At 46.4% G+C, this 26235-nt stretch overlaps 1 protein-coding gene across 1 annotated transcript in view; it reads right to left on the bottom strand.

Annotated features, from left to right (window-relative positions):
* Positions 1–870: 870 nt before the first annotated feature.
* The window catches only part of RCE1 (Ras converting CAAX endopeptidase 1), a 479525-nt gene continuing 454160 nt past the window's right edge, over positions 871–26235 (bottom strand). The window contains 1 exon segment of the mRNA XM_030220027.1: positions 871–2348. Coding sequence (XP_030075887.1) covers positions 2110–2348 — 239 coding nt within the window. The 3' untranslated portion in view covers positions 871–2109.

Raw genomic sequence — 26235 nt, 5'->3', positions numbered from 1 at the left:
GGACGTCTTTGTCAGAAGTCCATCGCAAGGACATCCAAATCTCAAGGGGGCGTATCAGAGGTGTGTTCGAGGCGGGACTTGGCGTTCCTAAGACACGGACGTCTTTGAGCAATAATGGAAAAAAGCAAAGATGTCCATGACTAAAACTTGGACGTTTTCACCTGGACCTGTTTTAATTACGAATAAGGCACAAAAAGGTGCCCAAAATGACCAGATGATCACTGGAGGGAATCAAGGATGACTTCCCTTTACTCCCCCAGTGGTCACTAACCCCCTCCCACCCTCAAAAATCATGATTAAAAAGATTACTTGCCAGCCTCAGATGTCATACTCAGCTCCATGACAGCGCATGCAGGTCCCTGGAGTAGTTTCGTAGTAGGTGCAGTGCACTTCAGACAGGTGGACCCAGTCCCATACCCCTCCTACCTGTTACATTTGTGGAGGAAACAGAGAGCCCTTCAAAACCCACCAGAAACCTTATCTACCCACTTATAGGTGCCCCCCTTCACCCGTAAGGGCTATGGTAGTGGTGTACAGTTGGGGGTAGTTGGTTTTGGGGGCCTCAACACACAAGGTAAGAGAGCTGTGTACCTGGAAGCATTTTATGAAGTCCACTGCAGTGCCCCCTAGGGTGCCCGATTGCTGTCCTTGCATGTCAGGGGGACCAGTGTACTACAAATGCTGGCTCCTCCTACGTCCAAATGGCTTGAATTTGGACGTTTTAAACTTGGACGTTTTTGGTTTCGAAAATGGCCGAAAATCAAAGACCATGGTATTTTCAAACACAAAGATGGACGTCCATCTTTTTTCGAAAATGACCTTTTCCCAGCCTCCGAATTTGGACATTTTACAAAGACGACCAAATTCCAACTTAGACGTTTCTTTCGAAAATGCCCCTCAGTGCCACTGAATATTGCCACTACATGGCCAACCCCCAACCAGCAAAGTTAATGGTGGGCCAGGGGTGAAGAGTGGGCGAAGCATGGTTCTAGTCAGTTGGCGATACTCAGACAGTTAACTGGCTAGGTAAGCGCATTAGGACAGAAAAAAGCTGCCCTAACTTTATGTGCTACCAAGGCTCTCCCCCTCCCCCCACAAATTGCTAGGCCACGTGAGAAGTAGAATACACAGTGTGTGTGTTTATTGGGACTAGGCCCATGGCTTAGAATTAGAGACACTGAGAGCTGTTCTGGTACATTTTTTTTCTCTGTGTAAAACAGGGAGATAGCCACAGTTAAGAGTGAAGGTCTTATCTACAGAAAGCAGTATGGCTGAAAGTGACACATTGGCAGTTTGGAATATTTTGTGAGTATGATTTTATTATTATAAACAAATGAATTATTAAAATAATCATTGTTGTGTGAATATTAGTGACCAATAAACAAGTGCATTTCAGTTGCTAAACTGCCGATGTCTCATAGCTTAGAGGTTTCATACACATATATTGTTATTTCCTGCAAATAGGAGAAGTGAATACAGGATCTTACATCTCTTACCCCCCAGACTTTCCCATAACATGGGGATGGGGGTGGAAGAAGGCATACTATTACAATTTCTTTTTTATTTGTCGTACGACTTGGAAGCGCTATTTGGGGTAGTATTGGGAGAGGTGGGGGCACAGTATTTGGGCCTTCATATTAGAAACAAACATTGATGCTAATTCTTCTTGCATTCTATGCTTCAGAATCTGGGGAGGCACCATAAAACCCTCTTATCGTGAGAGCAATACTCTCTTGAGCATCATTAGACTACTGGGGGGGAAAAGCAGTATATAAAATCCCCCACTACCACATACATTCTTACCCTAAGGCAATGTTGCACAGAATCCAGTGACAGATTATTGATGGGAAGGACGGAAAATGTTGACAAAACAGTGCAGAATCTATTTCTAAGCCATGATGCACAACATAGTGCCTTCTGTTGTATATAAAAAGAGCTGTGTGCAAGGTAATCTGTATTGACAACAGAAAGTCACCTCTTGATGACTGCAGAATAATACAAAAGACCCCCACCAGTACTCCCTATTCATCCTTGTTTAATTCTTTCTTCCATGGCTTGTCAATGTTGCACTACCCCCTCCCCCCCCTTAAGCATGCTTTCCCTCAACTGTCAGGAGCACAGCCCTGTACTGTCACTGAAGCTATGGTCCAATAAGTGACAGACTGGAAGATCCCTTCCATACAAAGTTGGTTCTGTCATAGGGTGTAACAGCAGCAAGAAAAGTAGTACCCCCACAAAGTAAAACAGAAGGACAGTCATCCGTTGAGGGTGGTCCAACGCTGAGCAGACAGCTGGGAATCCAATGTAATTACAAAAAGAATGGCATAGGACAGGACCAATCAAATGTCCTAAGGAAGGAAGAGAAAGAGAAACAAGGTAAATAGCTGCTTTATTCCCTTCCAGACACAAACTTCACATTTGTAAACAGATTAAAACTTTAAAAGCATTTCTTTTTAGAAATCTAAGAACTGGGGACAGAGGGGTGGAGGTGGGATTTAGGGGGCAGGTGTTGAGTAGGTTGGAGGGAGGGGTTTAATATACAGAAAATGTTATTATACTCATAAATCTGAATTTATAAGTACTGTGCTGTTATACTGAGGTGACATTTTGTGATTTTTAAAACTGGATACTAATTAAGATATCTCTTATAAAATGTATTTCTTGTATTTAACATTTTAGCACTGGCTTATGCTGGGGATATTCTGGGAATCAGCATGCGACAGTGGAGTCAAACAGTCCCAAAATCAATTAGCAACAGTCACTAAAAGAAGGTAAGAAATAGCAGGAGATTTCATTAACTTTTTTTTTTAAACCCAGTCACAATGGAGAAATTTCAAAAGGACAAAAAGTGTTCCATAGTCTCTACCCACAATAATTTGCGCATACTTCAAGTAAAAGACAAAGAAAGAAATTGAGGGCAAATGCAAAGGCAAAACAAATGGTCAAAGAGATAAAGCAAAGTGAAAAGACTTTAAGGTATGGTGGGGAAAGAAGGAAGCTGGAAGATCGAAAGGTGTGGAAGAACAATCCATTCAAACATGCTGTGGTGTAGTGCAGAGGCATATCTGGCCTCTGGCGGGAGGGGGGGGCCAGAGCCAGAGGGAGGGGGCACATTTTAGCCCCCCCCCCCGCCGCCATTACCGGACCCCCCCACCACCAACGACTCTCTCCACCCCCCCTCCCGCCGCCAGCCCTCCCCCGCTGCCGTTTCTTACTTTTGCGCCGAGGTCCGCTTCCTCCTGCGCCTTTAAAACTATTTCTTCAGCTGGCGGGGGACCCCAACCCCCGCCAGCCAACCCGAGGTGACGTCTTTCAAGTTCTTCGTCCGCCGTGGCCGACGTGCTGGAGTTGAGCGGCTGAATCCAGTTCGGAGTCTGACGTCGGGTTGGATTCAGCCGCTCAACTCCAGCACGTCGGCCACGGCAGAAGAAGAACTTGAAAAATGTCACCTCGGGTTGGCTGGTGGGGGTTGGGGTCCCTCGCCAGCTGAAGAAATATTTTTAAAGGCGCAGGAGGAAGCGGACCTCGGCGCAAAAGTAAGAAACGGCAGCGGGGTAGGGCTGGCGGCGGGAGGGGGGCCAGGGCAAAATCTGCGGGGGCCCAGGCCCCTGTGGCCCCACGCAGATACGCCCCTGGTGTAGTGGGCCCATTCTAGCCAAGGGTTCTGTTCACCGAATCCAGTTTTCAGAACAACCCACTCCTTTGCATTCCCAATTCTGCGGACCTGATAGGGAATCTTTACTTCAGGGGCTAGGGTCGGCATCAATGGGTTTTTCTTTGCTTGAGAGGTGGGGAAAGCAATATGGTAGTTAGTGGCATTTATGTCTTTATTGGGAATATCAAATTCAAAAAAATAGGTGGCAGGAGGAAGAATATGGAATGTGGCAATAGGGTCTCTACCGTCAGCATCTATTCCCAAGGAATAGGCTCGGTAAGTACATTCCGTTACACCTCTAAAGGTAATGGCCACAGGGTTACAATGGCTCATTTGGCAATGATGAACATCTGCCTTTAGTTTGAGAATTGCAATACTCTTTCTTAGGGGATTATCATTACCTTGGTATTGACCGTGGCCTGATCGCCACCACATCTTAGACCAGCTGTCACAGGTGGGACCAGGACACATGTACATATCATATGCAGAGTAATATTGTTGCCAATTTAACTCTCCACAGCTAACATAGGCACAGACATCGAGGGTAACTACTAGTGTGTCGTTGGTGAGAGACAAGGTGATTGTGTAGGGAATAAGATGGTCAGGTTCTGACATTATCTGGGGTACGAGAATAGTGGACAGGAAACAGATTAGTAAGAAAGTGACAGTCATGATTCTTATTGTTTAGAGAACTGAAATAAGGAGGCTCTATGCAGGATTACTGAGATCAACCCTGGGGTCCCAGCTGAAAGGGAAGGATTCTAAGAAAAATGATTAGATAAAGGGTTTCAACTAAAACAGAAGTTAGAAAAACTAAGAGTCCCAGGAAAAACAAACATAAGTAAACCATCAACTATAGGTGTACTCGGGGTAGATCCTGGTGGCCCCAATTTGTCCTTCTCCAGAAAGGTAAATAGAGTAAATTTCAAGATGTTGAGTCCCTATCTCCCTAAAGAAAAAAACCAAGGTTTCCAACCACTATGGACAATGTTGTACATGACAAGCCAAAAGTTGAGTATTTCTCCTGTTTCAGGCCTAATTAATGGTGTCTCTGGCTGTTCTACCTTTACAAGGCCACACCTTTGAAATATATTGAAAACATCTACTATGTGCCTATCAGGGCCTATGGTCAAGGGGTTGCGTAATGATTCACACAGTAGCTGGTATCTAGTTATGGGGTCCCAGGTAGGGTCATCATCTGGGGCAGGGTCCCAAGATAAGGCCCAAGATAGAGGTTGGGTGATATTGGCATGGGTCATGCAGTGGAAAATACCTCCCTAAATCAGCAGAATTTAATAATAAAATGAAGTAAAATATAGGGGCCAATTAACAGTAAGGAGGAATACAGAAGGTAAGCCAGAGTATAGTAACAAGAAATTCAATAGCAGTCTCCCAATAGTCCAGGTCCAGGTGATCATCAGTGATGGGTCTTTCGCCATGTAACATTAATGCTTAAATGAGGAATACTTAAGAAACACGTGAAACTTTTCAAGTACATAAAAGGTTAGTCCCAAAATCAAAATTAGGAGCACTGTAAGTACCACAGTTCCTAACACAGTTTTTGGAGTACAAAGTATAGTGCCCTCTTGTGTGTTGCTCTGAGCTTCAGGCAGAAAACTTGGACTTTCGTCACAGGGTTCTGCTGGAAGATCGCCAGGTGCAGGTTCAGTAATAGGTCCAATAGGGGTCAAATCGACAAGGGTGGGCTCCTTTTGAAGGGCAATGTTCCGTTCAGTTAAGGTGATTGCTTCCTGAGGGGTACTGTCTGTAGTTGTCAGATGCTCAGTCATGGAACAGAAGATTTTAATCCATTACCACGAAGTGAAAGTGCCAGAGACTCAGTAGATTGGAAACCTCATGGTAAATATTCTGGAGGCGAGCAAGTTCAGGGGCATCAGGAACAATCAATTCTGCAATTAAAGTTTGTAAATTTACAATTCTGGCTTGTAAATCTGGGATATGTCCTTCTGGCATAGGTATCAGGTCAAGAAGTGGTGGTTGAGGGTTCAGGAAGAGTGGCAATCGTTGGACTGGTGGGGGTGGCTGGTGGTGTATTTGCAGTGGTGGATCTGGAATCATCAATAGGCTTGAAAAGGTCAGAATCTGCAGCTTTGTAAACTCGGATATCTTTCATGTGGACCCAGGAAAGGTGATCTTGTAACTTGACTGCAGTGGCTGACAGGGCTTCAATTTGAAAGGGTCCTATGTAAATAGAGTCTTTCCATGTTTTATGGGTGTAGTACTTCCAGTGAACCAAGTCTCCAACTTTGAGAGCTTTTGGATGACCGGTGGCAGGGGCAAGGCTATCATTACCCTCCTATCTTCTGTCTGAAATTGCCTGTGGAATTGAAGACAGAGAAGTAATGATGGCTTGTAACACATCCCAATAAACAGAATATTTGTCAGGCAAGTGGTTATCAGGATTGCCTTTAATAAGGTGCATATTGCGACCTGTACAGAGCTGAAAAGGAGTCAGCTTCAAAGAGGCAGATGGGGTGGCTCGAAGGGCTAAAAGAGCCAGCAGCAGAGCATCAAGCCAATTCTTAATTCCATTTGCCATAAGTTGTCTCAATTTAGTTTTCAAAAGTCCATTATATTGCTCAACGAGGCCATTGCTAGTGTGTTTATAAATACAAACAGTATGGTGTGAAATACCCAGAGCTGGTATAAAAGATTGCAAGAACGTATTAACAAAATGAGAACCATTATCAGTAGTAATTCTACAGGGAATCCCAAATCTGGGAATGAGCTCCTAACAGAGAGAGAGTACCATTACTTGTGCAGTTTCTCTGGTACAAGGAAAAGCTTCTATCCATTTAGAGAAGCCATCCACGCAGACAAGCAGGTACCTTTTACCTCTGACAAGTGTCTGCATGTCTGTAAAATCAACGTGCCAATGTAAGCCTGGTCCTTGCACAATAGGGAAGTGACCAGCAGGTATAGCGGGTCCCCGCTTAGGTGTATAAAGAAAACATTTGTAGCAATGCTGAACAACCGTCTTACATAGCGCTAGCAGCTGTGGAGCCCACAGTTTAGGGGAGAGTTGATCATATAACGATGCTGCGTTCAGGTGAAGTGGGTAATGTATGGCATGTAGGAGTAAAGAGACGATGTACTGAGAAGTAAATTACAAAAGCATCTGGGATTTTAAGCACATCAGACCCAGCTCCTGTATATATGGGACAAAGTTTTGTATATATGGGACAGTTCGCAATCTCCAATCTAATAGCTTCAAACTTTAAAAAGAGGCATAGCAAATTTTGTTTCAAGGCTGTAAGTTGCAAAACAGATCTAGCTCTGCGTTTTGAGGTGGAATTAAGAAGTGCAGTAAGCTATTCCAAAGGAAATCCCGTCTACATAACTTAGAACAGTAAAGCCGACAGCTGACAGGAAGTATCTGTGAATTACACATTTCCGAGTTGCAAAAGTTCAAAGTGAAAGTTAAAAGAGGCAGGCAAGGGGCTTCCAGTGGAGGAAATGTAAGTGTATCAGAATCAGGGAAGAAAGTGGCTTCTAATTCTGTTTCAACCAAGGAGCTAAAGGTAATAAAATACAGTTTAACGAAATCATAACCTTGCTGCAAACAGAGTGTTAAAACTGAAAGTAAGAAATAAAGAGTTTATCTTGTGAACAGAGTTTGCTTATCTGAAAACCCCTTAGCTACGGAATAAACTGCATTTGAAAGGTACAGAATAGAAATGTTAAAGCGTGTAATTTATAGTTGAAATGAAATACATGTCAGAGTGCTCAACAGTTAAAATAATAACAGTATGCTGTGCCGTCCGTTTATGATGAAGTTTGAAAATGAAGAAGGAAGAATCAACAAAAAGGTAGTATACAGTCAGGGACAGATATAGGAATGTATTAATTATTTAGCCTTCGTATATCAAGAAAGAATATATGACCCTGACTGAAAGGAAAAAGAAACAGGCTTTTTCTCTTTTTTTTTTTTTTTAAACAGGCTCCGGACAACACAGACTGCTTAGATCTGTGGCTAGTGAAACTAGAAGTAGAATTCAGTGTTTCCTGGAATTTAAGATTATGCTAATAAAAGCTTTTGGTATGAGTAGGGTTAGTTTCACTATTAGGAGAACTCTGGCTGGGGTTACCTACAATTATACATCCCAGTATTACATTTAAACTCACTTTTCCATTTCTGTTTCAGCATCTCAAATCACTAGAGGCTTGAATTGCTTATGTTATCTTTGTTTACAGAGCATGAAGGACTCATTCTGTAAACAATCTTGCTTTGGCAGTTTTCCCAGAAGAAAGGACCTTGTACACAAAGTTTCATTTTATAAATGGTTGGGACAGTCTAAGAAGTCATGCCGGTCCGGTCCGGATTTTCTAGCCTGCCAGTTGGTCTCGAGACTTTTTGGAACTCAGCTGTTTCCGTACCTGGTGAACTCCCTGGCTGTTGGCCTTTATTAACTACCTGGAAGTGTTTCTAGTTTGCCTTGCAACAGAGGTCCTCAGAGGTGTGTCTTCTGTGGTTGTTTGTTGCTGTGCTTTCCCTGCTACTTTCAGTTTCTGCATTTGATCCTTTGCCTGGACCTGGACTTTGACTTTGTTTGCCGCCTGCCTTTGAACCTTTGCCTGGACCTGGACTTTGTTTGCTGCCTGCCTTTGAACCTTTGCCTGGACCTGGACTTTGCTTGCCGCCTGCCTTTGAACCTTTGCCTGGACCTGGACTTTGACTGTTTGCTGCCTGCCTTTGAACCTTTGCCTGGACCTGGACTTGGACTTTGCTTGCCGCCTGCCTTGGATCCCATGCCTGGAGCTGGACCTTGATTTTGTTTGCCTGGCCCCGGTTCTGCTGGGTTCGTGGACTGTCTTCCTGCTCCCTGCTGTGGCTTCTGTTCTGGTGGGTGTTCCTCCTGCCACTGCCGCCCTCGGCAGTAGCCCAAGGGCTCACTATCCAGTGTTTCATGTGAAGCGTGACAATATCTTTGCTTCTTGTTATTGTCTGTCCACCTATTGTTTTGTGAACAGATTCCGCCTCCCTCTCTCAGCTCTCAGTTGCTTAATTCAGCTGCAGTGCCATTTTCTGTGTCAGAGATGGTCTTTGATTTTTAGAGGCCTAGTACTCAGCTTTAAGCCTGCCTTGACCTGTATTTCACTGAAGGCAACTGATAGCATTTTTTTACATAAGCCTTATTTTACTCATTGGAAAAGTGATGCAGATACTGAAGAACAAAATGGTTCACTAACTTCAATCCAGCGACTTAGAAAATCTACACAATATGGTTTTTACTAGACTGTCTATATTTCTTCAATTGTATAAAGAGCACATACTGGATATGGCCTACTTGGATTCAAGCAAAGTATTTATTTTATTTTTATATACCATTTTTTGACAAAAATATCAAAAATGGTTTACACAATCCTATATAATAAAAAGCACCTCCAACATTCTGAAGCTGACTCCGTGGCACTGTGGCAGTGTAGGGTTCGTTAGTCTGTAGTTCAGCGTTCCATTGGCTCTCACTGTCCCCGCCCTCACGTAGAGGAAACGGAATGCTGCATAGTTGCCAAGCAAACAAACGTGATATCACAGGAACGAAAAACCAATCAGACAGAACGGAACTTGGAGGAGGGGAGTGGATTGAATCTCTAACAAACAGTGTTGCCAGGTGGGCGGTTTTCCCGCCCAATTGGGCGGTTTTCCGCGACCCGCCGCGGGAAATTTTTGCCCGCGGCGGGTCGCGGTTTTTTGGGCTTCTTTTCTTCTTTTCCGCGGTTTTTCGGGCGGTTTTTTTCGGCCGCAGGGGGCGGGGTTAGTGACGTTCTGGGCGGGGCCGGTGACGGGGGGCGGGGGTGATGACGGCGGGGGCGGGGGTGATGACGCGGGGGTGGGGGTGTCAGGGGCGGGGTTTGAGTTTGGGCGGGTTTTGGGCTGGTTTTGGGCTGGATTGGGTGGGAAAAAAATTTTCCACCTGGCAACCATGCTAACAAACAATCATATACAGGGAGGTACGAACATCAGTGGAGGCAATTGCACAGAACGGAAGGGAAGACAAACATTTAATCACTTTGTCACTCACACACATACACACATACACAGACACACTCAACCACTCTGTGTATCTCTCTTTTACACTGTCTGTAAAACACACTGTCACTCTCAGTCTCTCACATGGGCAACTGTATGTTGCATTCTCACGAGTAAGGAGCTCTTCTGATGTGATTGTTAACTGATTGAAGTGCCTGAACAAGGAAAACTTTTACCACATTGTAACACAGTTTACACAAAAAATATTGTATATAAAGAAATCTTACACATGTAAACAACAATTATATTCAGAATACAACCGTGGAAACATCAATGGCAGGAACTCATTACATTGCCAGCGCCTGTTTCATTGCGTTAAGAAACGGGCCATTTTTACTAGTATCAAATATAATCACAAAATAATAACAAGTATAAGAAACAGAAGGAATACTACTCCACATAGGAAACTCATGAATAATAAACTGAGTAGCACAAGGTCGGGGGAGGGGGTCCTAAGGTAGTCACCTGGATAACAGATGACACAGTGTAGTGATAAAAGCAATTTGCTCATAGGAAATAAAGGTGAATAGTGGAAAACCTCAGAGATCAGTTCTGGATCTGATTCTTTGTGAATGATATTGCTGATGTATTAAAAGAAATTTGTCTTTTTGTAGATGTCACAATAATTTGCAAAAGAGTGGACACCCTGGAGGAAGTAGACCCATGAAATGATCTACAAAAACTGGACAACTGGCTGAATGCTTTAAAGTTACAGAGTGAGGCATTTAGGGTGCAGAAATCCTAAGAAGCAGTATGCAGTACAAGAGGAGAGGGTGATGGTATCTGATGATTTCAAGGTAATAAACAATGCAATAAGGAAATAGCCAAAGCCAGAAGGATAGGCTACACAAAGGTGCAAGGATTCTGCAATACTGTGTTCAGTTCTGGAGGCCTTTTTCGGTAAGGATATAGAGGCTAGAACCACTTTGGAAATAGGGACCATAACTGCTCTTATCCAATCACATCCCGTCTCCCTAAAATTTTGTGGGGTTTATGCCAGATTACATACAAGAGACTTAAGAATCTAAATATATATAAACCTAAGACAGGAAGGACAAGGGAGATTCATTACAAATGTTTAAATACTTGAAAAGCATTAGTTAAAAATGAACTTTTTTGAAAAGAGGGGAAGCTGCAAGGAGGGAGATTCAGGAGCTGTCTCAGGACAATCATTGTTTATCTGTAACAGATGTTAGACAGCAGGGATGATCTGGCAAGTGAGTGACATTGTTGCTGGGATGAACAGCTCTCTCTCAAAACTAAGTGTATATTTCTGAGTTTTGTGGCCCTTCCTGCTTACAACAATTTTTTAAGCACCTCAGTGCAACAAATCAAGAAGGAATTTAACTCCTGGGTTGGTGGCAGGGATTATGTGCCTAATCAATCCTGCTTTCTACAGAAAACACTGGTTACAGCTAAGCAACAATGAAGTAAATATTCAAAGTGATTTAAATAGCTAGGAGAGGTTCCTGGCCATTTAAATTGCTTGTCTGGGGCTAACCAGAAATTTTTAGTGGCACTTATCTGGATAGTGCTGCTGAAAATGAATGGTTAGCACTCAAGGTAAAATTATGTATCATACCTGATAATTTTCTTTCCATTAATCATAGCTGATCAATCCATAGACTGGTGGGTTGTGTCCATCTACCAGCAGGTGGAGATAGAGAGCAAACCTTTGCCTCCCTATATGTGGTCATGTGCTGCCGGAAACTCCTCAGTATGTCGATATCAAAGCTCCATCCGCAGGACTCAGCACTTAGAGAATTACACCCACAAAGGGACACTCTGCCCAGCTCACCACCGCCGAAACGGGGGAGGGGAATTAACCCAGCTCATCCCCACACAAGTGGGGGAGGGGAATCCGTCCAGCTCATCCCCGCGGAGCGGGGGAGGGGCACCACCCCGCCGATGCGGGGGGATCTGGCTTATCCTGCAACCGCAACCGCGGGAGGAGCTGACTGACCCTAACACCGCCAAAGCGGGAGGGGTACAAAGCTGCCCTACAGCCGCACGAAGCGGGAGGGAGTGCCGGCAGAATTTAAGTCTCAATCCAGCCCTGTAAAACGGAGGGGAGAGGAATGCAGCAGCTCACTGTAACACAAACTCGTCTCAACTCTTGAAGAATCCAAGTGAAAAAACTTGAACACGAAGTCCTCCTGAAGTAACTGAAGACTAAACTTGAACCTAAAATTCAACCAGAATATAAACAGTACAGATATCTGGGAGGGGCTATGGATTGATCAGCTATGATTAATGGAAAGAAAATTATCAGGTATGATACATAATTTTACCTTCCATATCATCATGCTGATCAATCCATAGACTGGTGGGATGTACCGAAGCAGTACTCACCCAGGGCGGGACATTGAAATCCCTGACCTCAACACTGAAGCTCCAAACCGGGTCTCAGCCCGAGCAGCCACAGTCAAGCGGTAATGCTTGGAGAATGTATGGGCCGATGCCCAAGTTGCCGCCTTGCATACCTCTGCCAAGGAGACGGACCCGGCCTCCGCCATCGAGGCCGCCTGAGCTCTAGTGGAGTGGGCCTTCAACTGAATAGGCGGCACCTTCCCCGCGGCCACATAAGCCGCTGCAATGGCTTCCTTGACCCATCTTGCCACTGTAGGCTTAGCAGCCTGCAGACCCTTACGAGGACCTGCAAACAGGACAAACAGATGATCCGACTTCCGGAAATCATTGGTCACTTCCAAGTATCTGATGATGACCCGTCTCACATCCAGACATTTGAGAGCAGAATACTCTTCTGGGTAGTCCTCCCTACGAAAGGAAGGGAGACAGAGCTGCTGACTCACATGGAAGCGAGAACAATCTTGGATTGGAAGGAAGGCACTGTGCGAATAGTCACTCCTGCCTCAGTGAACTGCAGAAAAAACTCTCGACAAGAGAGTGCCTGGAGCTCGGAAACTCTTCTGGCTGAAGTGATAGCCACCAAAAAGACTGCTTTCAACGTCAGGTCTTTCAGAGATGCCCTCGCCAAGGGTTCAAAAGGCGGCTTTGTAAGGCTCTTAGCACCAGGTTGAGATTCCAGGCAGGCACCACTGAGTGCAGAGGAGGGCGCAGGTGATTAACTCCCCTGAGGAAACGCACCACATCTGGCTGCGAAGCCAGGGAAGCACCCTTCAGGCGGCCCCTGAAGCAAGCCAGGGCCGCTACCTGGACTTCCAGGGAACTGAGCGACAGGCCTTTCTCCAGACCTTCTTGCAGGAACGCCAGCACTGAAGAAATTGGAGCAGTAAATGGAGAAAGTGAACCTGCTTCTGTAAGCAGTAGAAGTAGAGCGCTTCCTCGCTCTCAGCAGAGTGGCGATGACCTTGTCTGAGAAGCCCTTCTTCCTCAGACTCTGCCGCTCAATAGCCAGGCCGTAAGACCAAAGGGGGAGGGATCCTCCATCACCACGGAACCCTGATGTAACAGGCCCTGCTCCACTGGTAGTCGCAGAGGTTCGTCCACTGAGAGCCTGATCAAGTCCACATACCAGGGACGTCTGGGCCAATCCGGACCCACCAGGATTATCCGGCCCAGATGCTTTGCCACCCAGTCTAGCACCCTGCCCAACATGGGCCAGGGCGGGAACACATAGAGAAGCTCTTGTGTCGGCCACTGTTGGAGAAGAGCATCTACTCCCAGGGATCGAGGGTCCCGTCCTCTGCTGAAAAAGCGCGGCACTTGGCAATTGGCCGATGACGCCATCAGATCTAGGCTCGGCTGGCCCCAGCGCTTCGTGATGTCCAAGAATGCCTGAACATATAGCTGCCACTCTCCGGGCTCCAAGGTATGGCGACTGAGAAAGTCCGCCTTGACATTCATGACTCCGGCAATGTGGGCCGCTGACAGCTGTTCCAGGTTCGCTTCCGCCCACTGGCATAGATTCATGGCCTCCTTGGCTAGAGGGGCGCACTTGGTACCTCCCTGGCAGTTGACATAGGCCACAGCCGTGGCATTGTCCGACAGGACCCGTACAGGCTTCAACGCCAGTACCGGGATGAACTCCAAAAGCGCCAACCGAATGGCTCTGAGTTCCAGGAGGTTGATAGACCACTTTACCTCTGCAGGAGACCAGAGCACCTGCGCTGTCCTTCCCAAGCAGCGGGCTCCCCAGCCCAACAAAGAGGCGTCCATCGTGACGACAATCCACTCCGGGGTCACCAGAGGCATTCCTGCAGACAACTTGTCTGTCTGCGTCCACCAGCTCAGCGCCTTGCGCACTGCTGGGTCCAAGGGAAGGCGCACAGCATAATCCTCCGACATCGGAGTCCAGCGCTGCAGCAGAGAGTGTTGTAGTGGTCTCATATGAGCCCTGGCCCAGGGCACTACTTCCATCATGGCCGTCATAGAGCCCAACAGCTGCACATAGTCCCAAGCCCGAAGAGGAGAGGCTACTAGGAACTGGTCCATCTGAGCCTGAAGCTTGACAATCCGATTGTCTGGCAGGAACACTCTGCCCACTTGGGTGTCGAATCGAACTCCCAGATACTCCAGGGATTGAGTTGGGCGCAGCTGGCTTTCCTCCCAGTTGATGATCCACCCCAGGGAGCTCAAAAGAGCAACCACCCGGTTCACAGCTTTGCTGCACTCTGCATCAGAGGGGGCTCGGATCAACCAGTCGTCCAGATAAGGATGGACTTGTACTCCTTCCTTCCTCAGGAAGGCCGCGATGACCACCATTACTTTGGAGAAGGTCCGCGGAGCAGTAGCCAACCCGAACGGGAGGGCTCTGAACTGGAAGTGTCGGCCCAGTACTGCAAAACGCCGAAAGCGTTGATGAGGAGGCCAGATGGGAATATGCAAGTACGCTTCCTTGATGTCCAAGGATGCCAGGAACTCTCCTGCCTTCACTGCCGCTATAACAGAGCGGAGGGTCTCCATGCGAAAGTGCCTGATTGACCCCTTGAGGTCGAGGATAGGCCGTACAGAACCTCCTTTCTTTGGTACCCAAAGTAAATGGAGTAACGTCCCTTGCCAAGCTGATTTTCTGGCACCGGAACGACCGCACCCAGGCGGATCAGATTGTCCAAGGTCTGCTATCCAAAAATACTAGGACTAGAGGGCATGAGTTGAAGCTACAGTGTGGTAAATTTAAAACGAATCGGAGAAAATTTTTCTTCACCCAACGTGTAATTAGACTCTGGAATTCGTTGCCGGAGAACGTGGTACGGGCGGTTAGCTTGACGGAGTTTAAAAAGGGGTTAGATAGATTCCTAAAGGACAAGTCCATAGACCGCTATTAAATGGACTTGGAAAAATTCCGCATTTTTAGGTATAACTTGTCTGGAATGTTTTTACGTTTGGGGAGCGTGCCAGGTGCCCTTGACCTGGATTGGCCACTGTCGGTGACAGGATGCTGGGCTAGATGGACCTTTGGTCTTTCCCAGTATGGCACTACTTATGTACTTATGTACTTATGCTGCACTGCCACAGCTTGACCGGAGACTTGCAGGGAGAGAGTACAAACCCGTCTCTTAAGGGTCGGCAGAACTCTAGCTTGTAGCCGTCTCTGATGACTTCCCGCACTCAAGCGTCTGAAGTTATTGTGATCCACTCGCCCAGAAACGAGGACAGCCGTCCTCCAATCTGCACTGGGGCGTGGACCAAGGCCCCGTCATTGGGTACGAGACCCTAGGGGAGGACCGGAGGGAGCACCTCCGGGACGGCGGTCTCTGCGAAAGGAATGCTGCTTGGGGGAGAAGTTCCTCTTGCAGGAAGAGGGGGCAGAGGAGCCCGACCTGCCCGGGCGGTACCGACGGGCTTCCTGAAACCGTCCTCTGGAGGTACCGGGGCGAGCACTAGCCCGAGCCCAGACCTCTGGTAACCTCTTGCCCTTAGACGTGCCGAGATCGGTCACGATTTTGTCCAGCTCGACCCCAAAGAGCAGCTTGCCTTTAAAAGGCAATCTAGCCAGGCGGGATTTAGAGGCGTGGTCCGCAGACCTATGCTTCAGCCAAAGCCACCGCCGCGCAGAGATTGTCTGGGCCATGCCTTTAGCTAAGGCCCTCAAGACATCATACAGCAAGTCTGCCAAATAGGCTAAGCCCGATTCCAGGGCCGGCCAATCAGCCCTCAAGGAATGATCCGAGGGGGAAGCCTGCTGCACCATAGTCAGGCACGCCCTGGCCACATAGGAACCGCAAACTGAGGCCTGCAAACTTAAAGCAGCCGCCTCAAAGGACGACCTTAAGGCCGCCTCCAATCTTCTGTCTTGGGCGTCCTATAGGGCCGTGCCACCTTTCACCGGCAACGCCGTTTTCTTAGTCACCGCAGTGATTAAAGAAACCACGGTAGGCCACAGATAGGCCTCACGTTCACTTTCAGGCAAAGGATAGAGGCGGGACATAGCCCTAACCACTTTAAGGCTCGCTTCCGGGACATCCCACTGAGCCGAAATTAAGGTGTGCATGGCATCATGCACGTGGAAGGTTCTATGCGGGCGCTTCGTCCCCAGCATAATGGCAGAACCAACAGGGGCTGAGGGAGAGACGTCCTCCGGAGAGGAAATCTTCAAAATGCCCATGGCCTGCATTAACAGGTTGGGCAAATCCTCTGAGCTAAAGAGCCGCGCTGCAGAGGGGTCGTCCGCTCCATCCGAGCGGGGATCCGTCTCCTCCAAGGAATCCGCAAAGGACCGTTGGGAGAACTCAGATACGCTGCCCTCATCTACATCGGAGGAGACAAAGTCCTCCAAGGCCTGGGAATCAACCCGAGGGCGTTTACCTCCGGGGGCCTCAACCTCTTTACCAGACGAGGGAGCAGGGGCAGCGTTTGCATAAGGAAGGCCTGATGCAGCAGCAAAACAAACTCGGGGGAGAGATCCCGCATACTGTGCACTTCCGCAGCCTGGGCAACAGCCCTAGACGCACCCTCAACCGGCGCTCGCAAGAGCGGGGGAGAGACATGCTGCGCATCCAAGATGGCGTCCGGCGCGACACTCTGCGAAGGAGCCGCGCGGGAAGAACGGCGCTTAACTTTAGCCGCTTGTGCCGTCGCCCAAATTAAGGGCGTTCATGGCATCAATGTCTCCCACCTCAAGGGCGGCCCAAGAAGAAGCCGTCCGAGCCGCGTGGCCGGCCAATATGGCGGAGGCGAGCCGCGGGGGATGGGCGTTTATGGCGGGAAAAACCGCCACACCGGAGGAAGGACCGGGACACTCATCGGTCACGAAACTGTCACCCAACAAGGGCGAATCAGACTTTAAGACCCCCGCATCCCCTCTAGAAGCGCACACGCGATCCGGGGAGCGACTCTTTGCGCCCTCGCCCTCCGACGCCATAGGCCACGTGGAGACCAATCGGGGAACCCCCTGCCCGCTATAAAAGGTAAAATTACCTGCTGTCCGCTCCGAGCTGTAACGACCTGGTGTCCCAGTGAGTAGCTGCAATAAACGTTTAAATAAACGTCGAAATAAACGCCTTTAAGGACGTTCAAAACTTTTTTTTTTTTTTTTTAAACGGAGCCAGCGGGAGGGGGGAGAAAAGGAGGGACCTGGCGCCACCAGGTTTGCACTTGCTCAAGAAGAGCCCTCAACCCCAGGCACTCAACAAAACCTAAAAATTAGGCTTGGAGGCCTAGCCAGAGCTGCTGCTGTGTGTGACCACCACCTGCTGAGATAGAGAACATACTGAGGAGTTTCCGGCAGCACATGACCACATATAGGGAGGCAAAGGTTTGCTCTCTATCTCCACCTGCTGGTAGATGGACACAACCCACCAGTCTATGGATTGATCAGCATGATGATATGGAAGCCTAGTTTAGGGGTATTCCGGGGACGGAGTTGGCACTTAACCTATCTTTATGTGTTTTTTCTTGGATGATTAAGAGCCAAGTATCACACTTAACTGGCTAAAGGGTCCTTTTACTAAGCCACGGTAAAAAGTGGCCTGTGGTAGTGTAGGCGCGTACTGGGTCAGTTTGCGGTAAGGGCTCACACACAACACATACGGTGACCAGTTGGCATGTGCCAACTGCCAATTACTGCCAGAAATGCCACGCGTGGGAGGAAATAAATAAATCATCCAGGTGTTATGGACATGTGGAAAATCTAAAATTACTGCTGGGTGGCGTGGTAGCCTGGCAGTAGTCTAAGTTTGGCGTGCACTACTTGCGCATATAGCCTAAGGTGCTTTTGTAAAAGGGCCCCTCAATGCTAGAGCTTGGACATGGCCTGGCAGGGAACGTTCAGGGATAAATCCACTGGCGGTTAGCAAAACACTGACTGCTGCCAGCTGATTAGGCCCAATGCTTTTTACATTAAAAAAAAAAAAAAAAAAAAGAGTCAGGTAACTCCCAAGTGCAGGGCTGCTCTTTTTTTTCGTGAACTACTCATTGGTCAGGAGCTGCCTGATGAAGAAAAATGTATTATCACAAAGAGATTTTGGCCAGCACAGCTTGATTATAAATGCTCTGTCTCCAATTCTGGACTGGTCCAAAACTGGTGTGCAGTAAAGGCATGACATAAGGACCATTATCCAGAGGAGCCATGGGAGCTTCAGAGGTTCCGATTTGATGAGGTTTAACTTTACCAGTTAGAGAAGCATCAGGCTGTTGGTAAAAAAATTGGATGCAGTATGACAGACAATTTGGCCAAGTTCATTTGGCTACTGGAATGCCAAATCTGTTAAGGTCAAAGAAGATGAACGGTTGTGTAGATTTGCAAAAGGTAGTATGAGAACCCTTTTGCAATCCAGAGTGTTATATTAATGCTTGAGAGGACTTATGCTATGAATAAAGATTGATATATTCTGTGAGAAATTAATAAATCCTAGAATGCAGACACTAGTCAGCAAGGCTTACTCAAGAAACAAGAAATAAAATGCATACCTCAGCTAAATAGAAACTGACACAACCAGTGATTAAGGTAACAAATGAAAACAAATTTAACTTAGTATTTACACTGTAAAACCACAGTATAAATAATTTCTGCTATATAAAAGAACATTATAAGGTTCAAAAATCAGTAATATATGTGTTTTACACATTTCCATATCTATATAACAATATATATTAGAGAAAACCGTTACTTATCTGTAGCAGGTGTTCTCCGAGTACAGCAGGATCTATATTCTCACATATGGATGATGTCATCCAACAAAGGTCTGCAGAGCAACAGTTCTCCAACTTTGAAAACTTTTGGGAGGTGGAAAGGTATGCAAGAATCAGTGATTTTTTTGTGCTGGTACGCGCCGGTACGGTGTACCGGCACCTTTTTTGTGAGGTCTGGCTCACCTGCCCGCTCCCTTCCGTTCGTGCACCCGTGCTCCCTTCCGTTCGTGCACCCGTGCCCTCCTGCCCTCCCTCAGCTCCCCCCCCACCCTCAGCTCCCCAACTTTCTTTGAAATCTTTAATTTATCCGAAGTCGCGGTGAACCGGCAGTAAAAACAGCTGGCAGGTAGGCAGGTTTGCCTCCTCGTCGCTTCCCTTCCCTCTCAGCGCGTCCCGCCCTCGCGGAAAGGAAATTACATCAGAGGAAGGCGGGACGCGCTGAGAGGGAAGGGAAGCGACGAGGAGGCAAGCTTGCCTGCTAGCTGTTTTTACTGTCGGTTTGCCGCGACTTTGGGTAAATTAAAGATTTCAAGGAAAGTCGGGGAGCTGAGGGAGGGCGGGGGGGGGGCTGGGGTTTGAATGAATCGCAGGACATGGAAGGGACGGAGAGCAGGGGAGAGAGGAGAATTGCTGGCCATGGGGGGGGGGGGGGGGGGGGAAATCGCTGGACATGGATTTGAGGGGAGGGCAGAGGAGAGAGGAGACATGCTGGACATGGATGGGAGGGGAGGGCAGGGAAGAGAGAATCGCTGGACATGGATTTGTGGGAAGGGCAGAGGAGAGAGAAGACATGCTGGACATGGATGGGAGGGGAGGGGAGGGCAGGCGAGAGAAGACATGCTGGACATGGATGGAAGGGGAGGGGAGGGCAGGGGAGAGGCGAATCGCTGGACATGGATGGCAGAAGAGGGCAGGGGAATCGCTGGACATGGATGGCAGGGGAGGAGAGGAGGCAGAGCATAGGCGTAGTTTGACTGCTTCATTTGGGGGGGGCAAAGGATGGAGCGGAGCATATTAGCATATTCATTTGCATATATACATATACAAATGAATATGCTAATATGGAGGAAGGAAGGGAAAAAGAGCTGGCTTTTTTGGGGAATAACCATAATGAATATGTATGAGATAGCAAGTCCCTCTTCATCTCCAGTAGTATTTCCCCACCCCCTTTCCCATACCATACCAGTGTTGACCTTAGAAATGCATAGGCTCTATATGTAGGATCCTTCAAGAGGTAGTGTGTCATGATTTAGGCTCTACACCCTTTCATGTTTTGGTGCCACCTCAGTAAGGCCAACACACAATCTCTCCACTGCAAAACGCTATACACAAACTTGTGCAAAAACACTCTCATATCCTTACTAAACCATAACAGCACTAATTGCAAGGACAGGACGAGCTACAACCTTATGCGTGAAAAGGCAGAACTGTAATTACACCAGGCTCTAAAACACCAATACACTACCTCGTGAAAAAAAGCAAAACAAAAAGGGCTGCAAATACTACACGCTAGTAGAATATTGCACCTTAATCACACATGAAAAACACATGACACAACAGACATGACACAAGGAACTAGAAATAAAAAAGTATGAAGGCAAAATACTGAACTGGAAAGTTAACTCAAGAAGTCAGACTCAGCATGCAGCGATACCAGAAAAATTGAAATTTACAGGCAAAATATCACAGATGCACATTTCAGGTTTGACAGATAGTTGGCCACTCTAGACCAGAAGCCCTGTATGACTTCACAACTCCAAAATGCATGATAGAATGAGTTTTCTGTGATTTTACATCGTAAGCATATTGCATTTTGTGTTCCCCCACATTTTGCTAGTTGAACTTGTGTGAAGTAGGCTCTATGAAGTACCCGAAATGCACATTCCCGATATTGGGCTCCACTTACTAAATTTGCAATACCCTTCACTTGTCTGTTAATGTCCCAATTGGGGAGGGCTATTCCCAAATCTTTCTCCCACCGTTCTTTAACTATTTTCAAGTTTTTTTTCATCCCCACCGAACCTAATGCCTTATACACTTCCGAGACTGATGGCTCAGTATCCGAGATTTCCTCAAAGAATTCTTTCAACTTGGACCCTGATTTTTGTCTCAATTTCTCCCCATCTAGAGAATGTATAAAATGTTTCAGCTGGCAATAAGCAAAGGTGTCCCCCCATTGCATCGGCTCATTACCCAGTATTTGTTCTCGCGATTTTATCTGCCCTTCCTCGCCCATTATATCTTCCAAATACATTATTCCTCTTTCCTCCCATCTTTTAAATGCTGGATTCTCCAAGCCTGACACAAATTTAGGGTTCCCCCGAATGGTCATTAATTCCGTGACTTCAGTGTCCACTTCCAGACATTTTCCCAGAAACTGCCACGCCTCACGTAGCGGCGTCAACAACAAACTGTGACTTAGATGTTTAGGGATCAAAGATCTCTCCACTTGCAACAATGACACCAAACGATATGGAGCATAGTATGCCTCTTCCATCTCTAGGGGGGTATAACTATTCGATTCAAAAAGCCAATCTCTAATATGTCTCAATAAACATGCCATATTATATAGTTTCATGTTAGGCAAGCCTAGTCCCCCCTGTGACCAACCCCCCCATAGCAGCTGGAATTTCATTTTCGCCTTTTTGTTCGCCCAGCAAAATCTCATTACCAGTCTGTAGAACGTTTTCAGATCTTTGTTCAACAGCCTAAGGGGAAGGGTTTGCATGACGTATAGCCAGCGAGGAAGAATTACCATACGTATAAGCCCCAAACGACCTATCAAAGAAAGTGGCAAGGTTTCCCATTTTTCCAGCTGTTGTTTAGTTTGAGCCAAAAGTTGTTTTATATTAAGTTTATAAAGGTCCCTAGTCTTCGTTGATAGCAAGATTCCTAAATAGCGGAAGTGCCCCTTTGCCCATCGCAACGGGAACATCCCTGGCCAGGTTCTATTCATCTCTTCGTCCACAGCCAGTGCCTCTGACTTTTCCAGATTTAACTTAAGACCGGAGAAATCCCCAAATTCTTGCAATGCTTCTAATAAAGCTGGTAACGATGTCTCCGGTCTCGTGATCACAACTAACAAGTCATCAGCAAAGGCCGCCAATTTGAATTTTACCGTACCCAAGGTTACACCATGAATTTCTGCATTAGAATATACCTCTCTTATCAATGGGTCCAAATACAATGCAAACAATAACGGTGACAAGGGGCAACCTTGACGAGTTCCTCTCTCTATCCTCACATTTTCTGAACAATTACCATTCACCATCACTCTCGCTTTTGGTGAGGTGTAAAGAGAATTAACCGCTCCCAAAAACCATCCGTCAAATCCATATTTTCCCATTACTGTGAACAGAAACTCCCATTTCACACGATCAAAGGCCTTTTCCGCATCAAAGCTTACTACGAGTGCTGATCTATTTGCCTTACCAATCTGTTCCAAAGAGATTAGAATCCGCCTGAGATTCTTAGATACCACTCGACCTTTAACAAAACCCACCTGTGCTTCGTGCACCAGTCTTGGCAACACTCGACCCATTCTGTTTGCCAGTATCTTTGCAAAAATTTTAACTTCACAGTTTAATAATGATATGGGTCTGTAAGATTCAGGTAAAGTCACATCCCTCTTGGGTTTCGGGATTAATATGATACGTGCTATATTCAATTGGTCTGGCAGTGACCCCTTCTCCACCCATTCATTATATGCTTCCACCATAGGTGGCAGAATGGTCTCTCCCATCAATTTATAAAACTCTATCTTCAAACCATCCGGTCCAGGAGTTTTCCCTGATTGACTACTTCCAATGGCCCATCCCACCTCATCACTAGATATAGGGGCATTGAGCTGATCTCTCTCCCCATCAGTCAGTCTCGGAGAATCCAGATTGTCCAAATATAAAGTACTGTCAAGGCCTGAATTATCCCTTTCTGCATATAATTGCTGATAGAAGTTCTGGAAAATATCTCGGATTTCCACGTCCGAATGGCATAGTTTACCTGTCTGATCTTTCAAAGCTGTTACTGTACGGGTAGCCTGTTTCCGAGCTATAAGTCGCGCCATCATCTTCCCACCTTTACCCCCAAATTTGTATAATTGAAATTTATAATAGGTTTGTGATTTCACCTCACGTTCATGGATCAGCGTATTCAGCATCACCTGTGCCCCTAGGAGCTCCTTTCTAGTATGAACGTTTGGAGTTTCACCAAATCTTTTCCGTAACGTACGAATCTGGGCCTCTAATCTCAAAATTTCTTTGTCCCTTGCTTTTTTAAAATGGCTGACATAACTGATCATTTCTCCTCTCATGACAGCCTTGGCTGCTTCCCAATAAGAGGAGGCACTCTCAACTGAGTTTTCATTAGTAGCTTTATATTCATCCCATTTAGCCAACAATCCCTCTTTAAAGCCTATATCTTTGACTAAATAGCTCGGAAAAGACCACCATCTCATTTTCTCTTCCATCCCCGCTGGTTGCCACTTCACCCATACTTCTGCGTGGTCTGAAATAGCGTATGGTCCTATTCTCGACTCTCTAACCCCTCCCAGCAGTGATCGAGACATCAGTATATAATCTATCCTCGATTGGGTATTATGCGCCCTTGATATATGAGTATAGTCCCTATCTTGTGGATGTAACACTCTCCATACATCTAACAGGTCTAATACAGTGCAAAGATTGGGCAGCCCTCTCGAGGGCCAGTGTTTTAGCGTAGGAGGAGGCTGAGATTTATCCAGTTCTGGATCACACACCATGTTAAAGTCCCCTCCTAGGATTAATGGGATGGGGTCTACTGCAGTAAGTATGTCCACCAAACTTCTGTAAAATTGAGCCTCAAAGTGATTGGGAGCATATATGCTGCCTAATAGTACCTGCTGTCTTGCTATTATCACCTTACCAAAAACATAGCGCCCCTCTTGATCTTTAGTCACATCACTCATTTCTGTCACCAGCCCTTTCCTGATTAGAATAGCTACTCCTCCCTTTTTCCCTTTAGCTGGTGCGGCTACACACTGTCCTACCCACCACCTAGCCAGCTTTTCATGTTCTTTATCCGAGAGATGTGTTTCTTGTAAAAGAGCTATGTCAGCTTGAATTCTTTGCAGATATTTCAAAATTTTTGATCTTTTGATGGGTGAATTAATACCACCCACATTCCATGTTACAATTTTTATCATTTAAGGAACATAAAAACATCCTATTTGCCATTGAAACCTTTTATCTTCTAAAAGAGGCCACCCCAGCCCGTGACCCCTCTCAGTTACCTCTGTGTGCTGTAGGTTAGTGTGTTCCAATTCCTCTTTACCTCTGTAGTGTTTATATTTACCCTTTGAGTTTTCCATCTTATGACAATCTGAATCCCCTTCCCCTATAACTCCCCTTCTCCTCCCAGATCCCCCTCCCCATCCCCTTTTATTATCCCTGCTAATTCCCCCCAAGGAATTTAGTCACGTTTGACCCCCCCCCCTTGCTATTCCCCGCTCCTTAAACCGGTTTAACTTGTACTCTCATTTACATGTAAGAGCCTCTATATTCCCTTTAACTCCTTTTTCCCCAGATTTAAAGTTTACAGTTTTCCCATATATTATCCCGCAAAAATGCTCCAATCATGTGAACCTACTACAACTTCCTATAACTGTCAAACAATTTTACCATTTCAACCATTCTTTGATTATTCTCTCAGTTCTGTTAGCCTGCAATGAAGTGCAGAAGTATATAAAACCAAAACAGTTATCTGAACTCTCTTCCGCATATCATCATGTCTTCATCCATAGGCTTGGTTCCCAACTTTAACAGACTGTATTTCACCTCCCTGGTGTTGGGTCAATCAGCCGATCAGATAATTAAACCATTTGTTCTGTAATAACTCAGCAAAGCCGGAGGATTTAAATCTTGATCTCTTTAGACCTCTTATAGCAGTCCCTTTCTCTCCTGCTTCTCTCCAATCTATTTCTCCGAAGCCTGCTGGTCATTCTCACTAATATGTCCACTTCTATTATATTTCAGAGTTGCCAACATCCCAGTATAGTAACAAATATTACTTCTATGGAGCTCCAATTAGTTTCTCCATTGTCTTTTAATTCGCATCCCAATGCTCCTCTTTTGTTCAAGAGTCAGCAGCAGATCATACTTCAAAACTTACTTAAATTATTCTGCGCATTGTAAATGTCCGCCGCTTGCCGCCAAAGGAAGCAATTCTTTACTTGAATAACTTTCAGTTGTAACATGTGCCTTTCTTTACCTTATTCATCTCTCGTCTGCAGCAGTTGTTTTACAAAGTCTTGTGCCGCTTGTGTTGTTTCATAGGTTTTCGTCGCAGACTGATGGGTTACCCGTAGTTTCGCCGGGTACAGCAAGGCAAATTTAACCTTATGTTGGATTAATTGGGAGCAAATTGGTGAAAAGCTCCTTCTCTTCGCCGCAACTGCCGCCGAGTAGTCCTGGAAGCAAAGGATTTTTTGGTTATTGTATTTAAGAGCCATACCTCCTCTCATAGCTTGCAATATCGCTGTTTTTTGAACAAAATTCAGGAAACGGCAGATAACTATCCTGGGTCTGGCGTCACCCGCTCTCTGCATCCCCATGCGGTGTGCTCTTTCAATTTGCAATGGGCCCAGCTCTGTGCTCAATTTTAGTTCTTTCATCAGCCATGTTTCAAGAAAAGTACGCAGTTCTTTATCGCTGATTTCTTCGGGGAGCCCCACGAAGCGTAAGTTATTACGTCGGGATCTATTTTCTAGATCCTCGAGTTTCTCAGCTTGATCTTCTACCAGCTTTTGAAGTTTAGCATATTTTTCTTCTACAACTCCCGTACGGTCTTCCAGGGCCCCCGTGCGCTGCTGATGCGCTACCAGGTCTTGGCTCAATTGCGCCATATGATTTTGTAATCCCTCCAGTTTTGAATTCAAGCCTTCCAACTTTTTATCTAGGATCGCCTCCATCGCGGTCGTCACCTCTCCCACAATCTCCGCTGCCCACGCCGACCCGACTGCAGAAGTTGGCGGGCTCGCTGGGGCCGCCATTTTGTCTTCCAGCGCTTTACTCTTGTCTCTGTCCTTTTTTAGCGATTTAGCCGTCATACCTGCTATCAATTTCTCTTTCGGCCGCAGAATCTTAATGTGTCAGCTTTCCGCTAGCAATTGTGGTTCACACCGCCTTGTTTCTGGAGTTAATTCGATGGGAATTACAAGGAGGTACCTGGAGCTAGTCTAGCCTCGACTGCTCCGGTACATAGCGTCACGTGACTCTGTTCCACAGATGCACATTTCAATTAATACATTCTGAATAAAATAATTTTTTCTAGCTTTGTTGTCTGATCATTTAGTTTTTCTATTCGCTTTGGTCCCAGTGTCTTCTGTTTTATGCAGTGTCTTCTTTCCAGTAGGCTTCCCTGTGCTCCCCACCCCTCCCAGTCCCATCCATCTCTTGCTCCAAGCTCCCCACCCCTCCCTGTCCCATCCATCTTCCCTCTG

The sequence above is a fragment of the Microcaecilia unicolor genome, chromosome 11 (genome assembly GCF_901765095.1).
Source record: "Microcaecilia unicolor chromosome 11, aMicUni1.1, whole genome shotgun sequence".
Lineage (NCBI taxonomy): Eukaryota > Metazoa > Chordata > Amphibia > Gymnophiona > Siphonopidae > Microcaecilia > Microcaecilia unicolor.
Note: the sequence above shows the minus strand (reverse complement) of the source record. Positions and strands in the feature narration are given on the sequence as shown.